Source organism: Thunnus thynnus, chromosome 10 (assembly GCF_963924715.1).
Source record: "Thunnus thynnus chromosome 10, fThuThy2.1, whole genome shotgun sequence".
Taxonomy (NCBI): domain Eukaryota; kingdom Metazoa; phylum Chordata; class Actinopteri; order Scombriformes; family Scombridae; genus Thunnus; species Thunnus thynnus.
This window is the reverse complement of record NC_089526.1, coordinates 6,606,836-6,620,018: the sequence shown is the minus strand read 5'-3', so window position 1 is coordinate 6,620,018 and position 13,183 is coordinate 6,606,836. Positions and strand designations below refer to the sequence as shown.

At 38.4% G+C, this 13,183-nt stretch overlaps 1 protein-coding gene across 1 annotated transcript; it reads right to left on the bottom strand.

Moving 5' to 3' along the window:
• Positions 1-593: 593 nt before the first annotated feature.
• Positions 594-12,991, bottom strand: ica1 (islet cell autoantigen 1). Its single transcript, XM_067600648.1, has 13 exons — positions 12,830-12,991; positions 10,553-10,582; positions 10,268-10,439; positions 9,575-9,647; positions 8,046-8,169; positions 6,999-7,197; positions 5,819-5,944; positions 5,449-5,547; positions 5,250-5,350; positions 5,001-5,047; positions 4,374-4,637; positions 1,911-2,000; positions 594-1,673 (listed from the first exon to the last, which is right to left on the bottom strand). The coding sequence occupies exons 2-13, from the start codon at positions 10,567-10,569 to the stop codon at positions 1,552-1,554; spliced, it is 1,434 nt and encodes a 477-aa protein (XP_067456749.1). The 5' UTR covers positions 10,570-10,582; positions 12,830-12,991; the 3' UTR covers positions 594-1,551.
• Between the last annotated feature and the right edge of the window lie 192 nt (positions 12,992-13,183).

The following is a 13,183-nucleotide window of genomic DNA, read 5'->3' as shown; positions in this document are numbered from 1 at the left end:
TAGTTTGGCTCTGAAAACAGTACACTGAAAACTGCATATATCTCCCATGAAAGCCAATAACTGTGAATGCCAAATAAATACATATCCAAATCTTTAAAAAAAAACATTAATATAAACATATTGTTCATTCAAATCGCACTTTTACTACATAACATAAAAATAAGGCATGCAACATGCAGTAATGAATAAGTGATGTGTGTGTTTTTACCCACAAATTTAAAAGATCATATTTGTGAAATATATTTAAAATGGGATCACAAATACAATAAACAAATTTAAAAAGCAGAAATCTTAAAAAAGGGAAATTTTCCTGCCTGAAGAAACAACTTCTAGTTCACCCTTTCAAATGTGTGAAGTAGTTGGATTTAATCTGATGAGTTAACGTGATTTGAGGGTAGATTGATGGCAGAAAAATATTATTATTTTAAAAATGTATTAACTTTCCTTCCCTCAGTGTGTCACACTACACTGTAAACACATCAACTGTTGCACATTTGCTTTCTTTCTTTGTATCCCAGAAACTAGTTTTCGCCTGTTTGCAATCAGAAATAAAAGTACGGATGCTACTAGAGTCTACAGATTTCCAAGGCAGCTGATGTCAAAGGCTTTATTGTTCCGAACTCGTACTGGAGGTATCCACGCTAAACATGACATGTTTAACCCAGTCAAACGGCCAAAAGGCTTTAATACCATCGTCCTGTAAATGGTTTTCTTTCGCAATGGAAAGGACAACGGAGCTGACGGTTGTTAGTAGGACACTTACAGCAGTGTATTGTTGCCACCGTGAGGGAAAAAATGACATCAGTTTCTTGTTATAAGGATGTATTTATCTCATTATAGTAACATAGTCATGATATCATATTCTATTATTTCAACGTGCCATCTGTTTCTACTCGGAACAAACTTTTCTTGTTATAACAACATTTTAGTTTATCTTGTTATATTAAGAAAATGTTTCTTAATAGTGTCTTGTTATAACAAGAAAAAGATCCAGTAAAGGTTGCAAATAACTATTGTCATTATCCATTAATCTGACAATTATTTCCTCCATTAGTTGTTTAGAGATTAAGTGAAAACAGTCTGCTGGTTAAGATGCAAACCACATTACTGTAACGTCTGCACTTTGAATCCGGCTGTGGAACTTTTGTTTTAAGCCAGAACACTGTTTCCTTTCTCTCTGATACTTCCAAAACTGTCAAATAAAAAGGCAAAAATGTCAGAAAAGACATATTTTTGATAAAAAAAAAGTAAGTCAAACCCAAAGATATAAGCATGTATGACAAAGAAAAGCAGTAATCCCTTACATATGATAACAAATATTTGGCTTTTTAGCTTGAAAAATCAAAATGTGGCTCCATAAATCAATTAAATGTCTTATTATTCAGCTCTACATCTAACTGAAAGATAAGACATTATGTGTGTATTTGTGTGTGACCAAATTTTTCCTCACAGTAGCAGCAATATGCTTGTGTACCCACTAATAAAAAGGTAACCCTTTTTAAAAAAAAAAAAAAAAAAAAAAAGAGACATCACCATGACGCTGAGGAAGAACTATGCGTTGTGAAGTTCGTGCTCTGTGTCAGTTTTGCCGACCGCATCTGGATTGGAGAGAGGGTCCAAGTCAGCAAACAGGTTGAACCACGCCGAGAGATCTTTGGACGTCCCCGTCGTCTCTGTGAAATGAGTTTGAAGGGTAAACGTCACTACTAAAGCCACAGAGGGAAAAAAGCAAACACCTCCGTTTGTGCTGTAAGTAGACTGTACCTGGACTAGAGCCAATAATCATGAATGGAAAACAACCCACAAGTTATTTTAAGTTCCCATAAACACAGGTTTCAGTTGTCCTTGAATGAGTCAAGTCTTTTCTTTCAAATCTTTTCATATGTTTTACTCATTTGGCCTCGTCCTACCTTTCACTGCTGGCTTAGGAGGGTTCTGATTGGCTCCAGATGAGTGCTCTGTTGTCGGAGCGACGGGCTGTGGAATGATCCCGGCCCAATCTGAAATGGAGACGCAGATTTAGATGAATCAACGGGGGACAATTAATGTGCCAAAGCTAATCCAACAAATAAATCATGGCTCTTTCTCTCTTTCTCTCTCTCTCTCTCTCTCTCTCTCTCTCTCTCACACACACAGCTGATGCGGTCAGATCTTGCGTAACAGACACACAAACACCAATAATCAAAACATTTATCACGGCGAAATCGCATCTGACATTATTAGTGGTTTATTTAATACAGGCCAAAAGTTACAATTGCGATGCTGAGGTCTTGTTTCAGGGGAAATTTATTTTGCTTTCCATCCTTTGTGTATCCAGAAAAACACAATATGTACAACACTGAATACCACCGGGGAGGACGGTGGAATGAGCCGTTTATATTGTATTTGGTAACAAACAATTCATATTCCCAAATACAAACAAATGAGTCAAACAGGACGGCCGGATAGTCTTTTGAAGCCTCTAGATGTTATTTCAGCTCCAGCATCTCCTAGTGTTACCTTTATTAAACCTGCTTGAACTGTTAGGGTTAAAAAAAAAAAGCTTTTATAAATGTAATTTATTGATTGTGACTGCAGCTTCTTGTCTTATCGGATGCATCTGAGTGTGTTTGCCTCATCAGGATTTGAAGAATTTCTTCCTTTAAAGATTGTGTTATTGTTTTGTTTCACATTCTTGGTCTCTCGCCATTTAGTATTTGGCTGTTTGCTCTGTGTAGTCATAAGTTCTGTCATGTTTTTTGACACTCTGTCTGAACCAGTTTTTCTTTTCTCTCAGGACTTATCTATTACAACTCCTTTGTTTAAAAAAGGTACGGGTGGTATCATGTCGGTGATAAACTTTTTCTGATGTGGTGCAGCTTCTCGCACGAGTGACGTCTTTGATCACGCTTGCCTGCTGTATCGCCAGAGTCTGAGAAGAGTTGCTCCCGCTGTCACAGCGATCCTCCTCGAGCTCACGGAACAAGTTTACTCCTGCTCGGTGACTTTGTTTTGTGAGCAGCTCCTGAGAGTCTGTGACGTTCTGCGTTTTCACCGTTTGATGTATGGTAACGTATTTAGTAAGCACAAGATGACTCTGAGTGCACAGCAAAGTTTCGAGGGTGCAGAGATTGATTTGTGAAGATAGATTTGTGCTTGCACTTCAGATTTTTCCTTGCGTTTCATCAAGTTATTTTGCACTTACAGTAAAAGTCTCTCTGCACGCTCTCCTACCTGCACCCACACACTGACGACAGCATAAATTAGCTTTGTGCTCATTCAACGCTTAAAATGTGTTTGATATTTAGTCCTGTGCATTCACACAGTTCTGATTGTTGACAGTTCCTGCAACAACATGTAATTGTTTCAGCTCTGTGGCCCCGTAATACCAAATAAATATGGAAAATATCAAGCAGCTTAAATATATTTAAACAGCTTTTTTAAAAGGAAGAGATTGATCTGGCCAAAGTGGACTCTCAGCTGCCCCTTCAAAACTCATCATCATGTTACCTGCTTCTGATCCCATAGACTATATGTTTATGTAAAGTAGACTTAATTCTCTCTCTAGCACTTTCCCTTTTGATTATCACTCACATGAATATAAGTTCATGCAGGAGTTTTAGTTTACTGTCACACTCATTCCACATCACAAGCTAATTAACTAAATTCTGAGCAGCTGAGCTATAATCCCTCAGATATTTCTTCAATTTATTAGTACTTTTAACTTTGCCAACTGATTTCAACACATAAAATACACACATACATACAGTGGGGGGGTGTTCCTTCTCTTATACTGTAGCTTTATAATGGCTTTATACTCAGAGCCCTTCAAGCTGGAAATAGACAAAACCAAATCAGCAAAACCAGACGAGGTGCTAGCAGCCAGTGCCCAGTGCCTGGATAAAATGGAAAGTATCTGGCAATTATAGTACGTACGGGTAAGCAAATCTAATTGCCATGTTATAACAGCCTCCTTCTATTACTTTGACAGACGTGGGTTTGATAAATCATTTTAAAAAGGCACTTTTCTCCATGTGTGTGGAAATAGTTAGCTTACAAAGGGGGAAAAAGCAGCTCATTTCAGAAGGTTTTTTTTTTTGTTGTTGTTGCATTTGTTATAAAGCATCCATTCATAGAAAGACAATGTAACTTATTTAGTTTTCAGGCACATTTATTTCACTAAAAGTAGTCAGTTAAATTAGGATAATGGCTAATTTTGATGGTTTTGCAGAGTGTTAGCTAGGAGAGAAGTTTTTCTCTAATGGTGGAAAACTCAAGTGGTCTCATTGTGATCATGCAAAAAAACTTTTTCACAGTTTTAAAAGAGCTTTTTGGACATTTTTTCTGGTTTACACAAACACCTTTGCGTAGACACAGACTAATAATGTGCTGACCTGAGAGGGAAGACTGCAGATTATTCAAGCTCTGGTCCAGTAGCTGAGATGGCAGAAAGAAGGAGTTTTCCTTTTGCTGGGCCTCCGTCGGTCCGGTAGACGCTGAGCTCGTTCCTTCCTCGGCCTCTCCGAACACTTCGGTCCACTCCCGAGAGAAGTCGCCCTCGTCCACAGACATACCGCCCAGGATCTCGTTCAGTAAGGCCATGCTGTCCTTCTCCTCGCCCTCCAACTCTGGATAGGCAGAGAGAGGGTCTTCACTTCCTAGAATGACCAGGAAGAGAGTTTGCAATCAGAGAACTAAGGCATTAATGCATAATTATATAATAACAATACAGTATCCTGAATATGCTAATGATGCTGATGATTTGGTCACTTATGTTGATGTCTTTGTGCAGAGAATGGTCACACATCAGCAGTATTTAAGTCACTTTTTAAGCAAAAATGGCTTAAATGTGAATCTCTGCTTGTTTTGTTGGTAATAAACTGAATATTTTGGACTTAAGATGTCATTTTGGACTCTGGGAACATTTCTTACCGTCAGACTATTCAAGAAAGTAATCAGATTATTCAGTAATGGAAAGTGAATCATTTGTCGCATGATTGCTGTTGCATATTATCTTTTACCTTCTGTGGTCTTATCGCTGGAGTTTTCATTTGCTAGTGAGATGAGTCTATAAAAATGACAAAGAGGAGATGAGATCATAACGTTTTTGCACGTACATGAAGCAACAGGTGTAGAATACCGTGTTTACGTTCAGGATAGACTGGTTCAGTGTTTATAAACATATTCTCAGTTTTCAATGTTGGTGTTTAGTCTACCTGCATGAATAAAGATCAGCACGAGATATGAATTTTATTTATTTTTTAACTCACTGGTCATCTGTTGTCTCGGCTTTCTTCCCATCTTTTTTCTCTGCTTTAATTTTCTTCTTCCCCTTCTTCTTAGCGAGCTTGTCCATGGGGTCTTGTAATGTCTGATGGAATAATCAAAGTTTTTAGTTATAGTTTTTAGAGCCATTTCTCTGGTTTCAGAACTCAGATGTGATCCGCGGAGGTCAAGATGCTCTCTGACCTTAAGTGTAGAGAACTCATAATGCTGACAGCCCTTGAAGCTCTCGTGAATGGCTGCCATAGTGTGGGATGTCTTCTCCCAGAAGTGCAAAAGTGTCGTCTGGAACATAGAAAAACGACTGTAAAGGTCACGCAGTTTGGTGAAAGTAGTAATTAATCAGTTTGAAAATCAGTTCATTTATTATTCATGTCTAGTGAGCAGTGTCTCCTCATATAGTGTGATAGTTAAACCTCTTTGCAGTGTTTTGCATTACTTTTGTTCCCTTCGTGTTTATCTTCCTTCCTGGCTCGACCGCATGTGGTAGAGCCATTGAAAACACCCCATTTAGGATCAATGGAGTGTATGCTAACAACTGGGATTTGTGGTATACCTGGTATGTGGTTAAAACGTGAGACAGGAGGTTGCAGCGACTGGCTCCCAGCAGGTCAACCTTCTGGCAGACGTCGTTCTTCAGTTTGTCGAAGCTTGTTTTGGTAGTGCGCACCTGGGCCTGAACCTGAGATATGATAGATAGGAAAAAGTCCCAACTGCAGATAAGCGGAGCGGTATTATGTATCATACAGGTTCCAACAATGAAAACACAAACAGTGTGGTTCAAGTTTGTGCTTGTGCAAGTTTAAGTAACTCAAGTGTAAGCAGAAACAGTTTGTTGGCTTCTATTGTAGTGTGAACCCATGCACCACCATGGTGTCTTCTGCCCTCTAGTGACAGTTTTGTGCAGCTGTTTTTCCTACTTTATCCTGTTTGTGTTGTCTTAAGGTATCGGAGCAAATTAGGGTGAAAACAATGTGTCAATAAATCAATTAGTAGATTGAAATAAATGAATCGCCAACTATTTTGATAATCGATTAATCGTTTCAGCCATTCTGGTTCCGTTTTCTCCAAACTGAGGATTTGCTGCTTTTCTTTTATATAATTATAAATATTATAATTTGGGTTTTAGGCTGGTGATCAGACAAACGAGACATGTGAAGACATCATTCTGGGTTCTGAGAACTTGTGATGGACATTTTCCATTATTTTCTGATATTTTTTAGACTAAACAATTAATTGAAAAAAAAAATAATTGAAAGATTAATTAATGATAAAACAATGTTGCAGCCCTACAGCAAATAACTTGAAATTGGAGCAGTCGTACTATTTTTTCCCTTTCTCCCACACACTCTGTTGTCAGGTTTCTGACATTATTACTGTTTTTGTGTAGCTCTGGCCATGAAAAAACCAATTTAACAAAAGCACAACTGGTGTTACATGTTGTACAGACTGTAAATATATTGTGTTAAAGACCTTTTTCACAGCAGACGTTTCGACTCGTCATAGCAGGAGCAGCACAGGAGCAACTAATAACATTAACAATGGCTCAGTTCCATTGAAGCTTCCCAGTGCGCTATCATGTCCTGAAACAGGTAAAACTAAATGGATTCCAGCCATTATTATTGTTATTAGTTACCTCTGTGCTTTCTGGTATGACATACTGAACTGTCTGTTATGAATAAGGCTTATTTCGTCTGGCTTTTCATTCTGCATGTTGTACTGTGTGACAGACAAACCTTGCGAAATTTCTCCATCTGTTTATGTGTATCTGGATCCAGCTCCTGGGATACATCCTTCATCCACAGAAGGGCTCCACGGTATTCAGTCCTGGATTGTTCCATTCGATTTACTGTCAGCCACGTGTCTGAGATAGCTCTATAGCGAAACGTTTCCACCTCCTGGTACAGACGGCACAGAGGGTTCCTCAGAGCCAATCTGTAAAATGTAGTGTTAAATTCGGTATTAAGGAGTAAGTTGATGTAAATTAACACGGGAAAACTTGAAATCACAGCCTTTATATTGCAGATTACAGTCTGATGAATATGTTAAAGGCAGAAAGGAAACTGCTTCACATAACAGAAAGAGGACAGAAGGGCAAAATCTTGAAAGTGTCTTGTAAAAGCAAACAGTGAAATCAACCAAAGTTCCTCAGAAGAATCAGTTCTGCCAGTTTTTTTCAGTAAGTACACCCTAAAAACCCCTAAACAAAAGGGAAGTAGTGAATGTTTTGCTTTTGAAAATTACTTGCACAGCAAAATCACCAGCATGTCATACAGTACAAACTACTAGTAATCTCAGCAATAGTCATATTTGTTTACAATAGCATTGTTTGCCTTTATTCTAAGAGTATCACAATTGCCTTGATATAATATTATAATGATGTAATGTTTAATTTAAGTATTATCCGTCTTTATTTGTGATTGCTTTGCCAAATGTTTCTAGTTAGCTGATTGTGACGAAGATTCACATATCAAACAAATACGATCTCAGTCTTTTCACGGAGTAACTCAGCTGTTTATTAAATTTGGCTTCTGCTCTGTTATTGTGATTATTTCTTTCCAACTAGTGGAAATATCCCTAAAATCTCCGTATCAAATTCTTGATCACATTTGGGCAAATAAGACACTCTTCTCTGATCCTTTTTGGGATTTGAGGTGATAAGATTGATCCACATTTTACATAAAAAAGTAGTCTAGGGCGGCTGTAATTTTAATGTGAATTTTCTGGGCATGTCATAAGGATACATGTGTCAAACATACCCTGATGTATTGCATGTTGCTTACCTCTGCTGGGAGGAGAAGCAGAGTGCTTTCCCTGTGGCCTGCATGATCTTTCCAGCCCTGGTTTTATCCTGTGAGCCCTGAGAGCGCAGGAAACGACCCAGCTCGTTCTCCTCCTGGGAAAGAACTGCACACAGTGGTGCTGAATCAGACGTCTTGATTTGCAATTTTAAGTCAGTCAAAAATGAAGCTTAACTTTCCAAAGTGGGTTAACTTGAAGAAGGTATCAAATGAAGAAGCACCTCAACCTCATCAAATTTATGCTGGTGCTTGTATCCTTACAACTCTTAACTGCTCGCTTGCACACAGACTTGCTTGTTTCATCAACTTCTTCTTTATTCAAACAGTGTTGTGCTGAATCAAAGCCCAACGTTTCAAAACCTTCATCAGGAGCCAAACAGGAAAAGTGAAAAGTTTTTAGACATTTTTAAACAACACGCAAGGCATCCTGTAGGATAATTACATCATTCAGTGATGAAGCCATCATTTGTGTCACCTGTGTTTTTACTTGTGTTTGTTTTATACATTATGGCACCATCTAGTGGTTAAAACAAAACAAATCAATCCTGACAAGAAACAAAACAACTGAATTCCAGTATAATTTCCAACAAATTGTATGGAAGCTAAATAATAAGTTAAACATCTCAAGTCTTCAGCTCTTCATTCAGTCCATGTGGTGACAGTGTTTTCATTTTATGTATCCAAAAGTGTAGACTAGAAATTTTGTGGCTTTGTTCCAGAAAATGTTTTGCTACCAGAGATTCTCTCTAAATAATGTATAAAGTAATGATGTAATTATTCTATAGGAAACTTTGTGTAATGTATTCCTGTTTGGCCGCTGTTAAACCTGAAGATGGAGCAACTTGAGCTTGCTTCTCTACGCGCAAAGTCTGAAACCAAACTCCTGGACGAGGTCTGGAGTCTCTTTTCTTCAGGATGAGAGTTGCTGGGTGGGTTAGAGGACAGTAATCATCAGCAGAATAAGAGGGTCACCTCTGTGCAACTGCAGATAGAAAAACTCTGACTGCTGGTTGGATTAATGTTCCAACTGTAGGGCTGTGAAACAATTATTTTCATTATTGATTAATCTTTTCTCAATGCATCGGTTAGTCTATAAATTGCTACGAATTTGTGAAAATGTCATTCACAGTTGCTTCGAGCCCAAAGTGTTGCCTTCAATTTGCTTGTTTTCTCAACTGTCCAAAACATAAACATAGTCAATTTATTGTCATATATGACAAAGAAAAACAACAAAATCATCATATTTTAGATGTTGGGAACAGAGAATGTTTGGCATTTTTGCTTAAATTGAATTTCCCCCTGGGGATCAAAAAAGTAATATCTTTCTATCTAAACGCTTAATTGATTCATAAAATAGTTGCCAATTCATTTTCTGTCAATCGACTAATCGTTGCAGCTTTACTGAACAGCAGCAGAGTAACTGGCTCACTCTGTCAGTTCATGATTTCATTACTAATTTAGTCCTTTTTCCACATAATACTTTGTTTGCTTTGCTGTGTATCTGAACGTACGGCAGATCCTCCTCTGGTACTGCTCGATGACCTTCAGCAGCTCCATGCACGTTCTCTGGATGGAGTGAAAGACCTGCGGAGCCACAAAGTCAAAGAAACGGATGATCATTTAGTTTAGTAAGACTTGTGTGTAACACACTGGTTCAATACGCTCAGATTATTTTCAAGAAGACAGATCGTGGATATCTTGTTGAGGCTGTCATATCTTATTGATTACAAGAAGTGATATTTACACAGTGGATGTGATGCAACACTGAAATCTTTACGAGATAAAAATAGAAGTGTTGAAATGTCACATCGATGCTTTAAAAAAAACAAGCTCTGATCCAGTTTGTAGATATTCAGTTTTCAATCTTTCATCTCAAACTTTATCCAGGACCTGGACTAAATTATAGTCGAATGTTCAATCTTTAATGAAGCTTTTCCATCGTATTGATTTCAGCCATTAAACTCATCTCACTGCGGAGATGGAGACACAGATGATGGGGGTTGGGAGAGGCAGCTTAATGCAAGTTTAAAGCCTCGAGCAAATACCGGCATCGAGTGAATCAAAAAGCCATTTCAGTCAGTGCAGACACTGCAGAATCCACCTGAGGGAAAGTAACTCCAGTGTTTCTTAATGTTTCTGTGACGTGACTGAAGTCAAACTGCAAGACCAAACAGTTTCATACTCCTCCTCCTCCTCCTCCTCACCTCCAGTTTGCCGTCCAGATCCGCGTCCGACGCCACCACATGTTCGTCCTCTTTCTTCCCGGTGACCTTGATGAGCGTCTGCTTGGTTTTCCAGTACTTCTGCTGGAACTTGTTCACCACAGATGAGTCTTGGCTTTGGGTGAAGCGGTCCAGATAGTCTCGGGAGTAGCCGCTGCAATGACACAGAGGTTGGACCAATGTTGTGACTGCTGCTCTTCTCTAATGCACTGTTTACAGTCTTGGAGGAGCTCATTGATTTATGTGAAAGTCAAGAGGTATACTCACAAATTCCCTCCCTCCATTTTTCAAGACGACCTGCGAGGAGAGAAGATGATGTTATAGTACAGATGCGTCGGGTTTACTGATGTTGTGATGTATGTGGTCATTTCTTGTAACTTTTTCACAAATTTTTGCTCACAAAATTCAGCAGAAAGCTCATATTTTATACGGTATGTTACAGCCACACATCCTCTCTGTGTGTAAATAGATGCATTACAGAATACGACAAGTATGCTGTCAGTTTTCAACTAGATCACATTTAGCTGTCAGTTAAAGCTTGAGCAATACTCTGCCTGCTGCTCACTGCATCGTTGAAGTGTGGTTGGGAGTTTTCTCTTGTTATGTCCTGTAATTGTAGGTTTTTGAAAGACATGTAACTATTTGGATACGTTTGCAGTTACGAGGGACTCCAGGTGACTCACCAAACATCACTGGAAGCAAATCTTAGGTCACTATTTGCCGCTTTCTGGAAAGCACCCAAGTTCAAGAGCAGCTTTTGCAGTTAAATTTTAAAAAAAATAGTAAAATTCTTATTAATAAGAATATATTTCTGATATCAATACAGCAAATGTAGAAAGTACATATAAAATAATCAAACAGATTTTTGAAGGTATTACCCGTCTCTCAGCTCATTGCGTTGCATTGGGTTTTAATTGGAACAAAGAGATAAGACCATATTTCACTGATCCTGTCATTCATGTTACTTCTCAAACTGATTCTTAAATTTTACTAAATTATTTTCAAAGCCCAGAGGAGCCTTAATGCAAGTTACAGCTGGGACTTATCGTACTTTAATTTATAATTCTATGGTTAAATATTCTATTTTTACTGTTTGTGTTTATGTTCTCTTCACAGTCCAGACTGTAAGTATTTGAACAGTTACACATGTTTTGTTCTTCAGGCTCTGTGTTTCAGCACTTTCAATTTGAAATAAAATAACGGATATTACTTTAAAGTCTCATGTAGGTTTACATCAGTATAGAAACGTAATTGGACAGATTATGTGTGAACCTCTAAACTTTGGGCACTATGTGTTAAAAGCGTTATATCTCACACACATTTCTTTCAATACTGACATAAACCTGTTCAATTTAAAGCTGAGTATCCGTTACTTTATTTGAAATTGAATGTGCTGCAACACAGAACACAAGAACAAAACATGTGTAAAACTGTAAAATACTCTCTGGACTGTAAATCAGTTTCATTATAATAATCATGACATCAGATAAAACTCTTCAGAAGTGTAAAAAACAAAAACTTAAATTATTCATTTTGTACTTTTGTTATTAAATTTGCTTGTAGGTCTGGATCATATGGACAAAATCAAATATCACAATATTTTAGACCAAATACCTCGATATTCATATTGCAATCATCAGTAATGTGGACATAATGAGTAAGTGTGTAAAGACAAATAATAGAAGAGCTACAACAGTCTGGTAAGTTCAGAAAATTACATCAATTTACTGTAATTCAGCCTTTAAAAGCAGGAAAAGACAACACTTATGCCATATCACAATATTACGATATCCTATATCTAACAATATCTAGTCTCATATCATGATATTGATATAATATCAATATATTGGCCTGCCCTGCTTGCTTGGACTCAGTAGTTCAGGCAACAATTTTGTAAAACATATGATCTATTGGAACTTTGCAGTTCCAATAGATCAATTAAACTAAAATCTCTTGGCCCTGGTGTTGGTGAAGTGACTCTAACTTGTGTGTGAGTGGAGCACATTTAGATGTAATGACTGATCTCTGCAGCTGTAGGTCACAATAAGGTGTGACAGAGCTCTTTGTTTCTTTGTATTTCTATCATCCCACCCAGCTGGGATCAAACATTAACCAGCTTTTGAGCAGATTTATGTAATGAAAACACCTCCATCATCAGCTGTTATCCAGCAGTGCATCACCTGCTGTCCATCAGCAGCAGGATGACGTGAATAAATCTGATTTTACATACAGATCTCGCGTCACGACTCCTGTCAATGTGATGATGCGATACGACGCGCGCGCTTCACGACCCCTTCATCACGAGGGAGAAATAAACCGCGACTAAATATTCACTTATTTTCAATTAACCTGAGAGAGAGAGAAATCACTACAATACATCCGCACCGCACCAGAACAAACACACCTGCCTGACTCACCGCACTGTGCGGAAACCAAGCAGCGTTTCCTTCCCTCACTCCCTTCCCCCCTCTGAATTTCACTCATAAAATCACAAAAATAAATAAAGAAACATCAAAATAAACACGCAGCTTGTTGCAGACGTACCTCGCCGTGTTGATAGCATGTATAAAAGCCTCCTTATATTCCTCCCATCGTCTGCTGCCGCCGCTGCAGGCCCTGCTGTGCTGTGCAGCGCTGTGCGTCCACACAGCTGCTCCTGATCCGCCTGCACCAAACACCGCTGACGTCATCCAGGGTGCGCTCTCACGCCTCTAATTGGCCCGAGACAGGATGTTCAAATGTGTGTGTCGTGCAAACACGGCTGTTACTGAATACAATCAATATAATTGACTCGTGCGTACAGGGTGGTGTTTGTGTATCGTTGTGTAAACTGGTTTGATGGTTGCAGACTAGAAATCACTGATTATAAAGAGACATTAAAGGTATAATATGTAATTA

Excerpts from the sequence above, each read along its gene's own strand:
- ica1 (XM_067600648.1), bottom strand. Across the intron at positions 5,351-5,448 it reads ATGAGTTCTCTACACTTAAG|ACATTACAAGACCCCATGGA; the intron begins GTCAGAGAGCAT and ends TTATTCCATCAG. Across the intron at positions 4,638-5,000 it reads CAGCGATAAGACCACAGAAG|GAAGTGAAGACCCTCTCTCT; the intron begins GTAAAAGATAAT and ends TGGTCATTCTAG.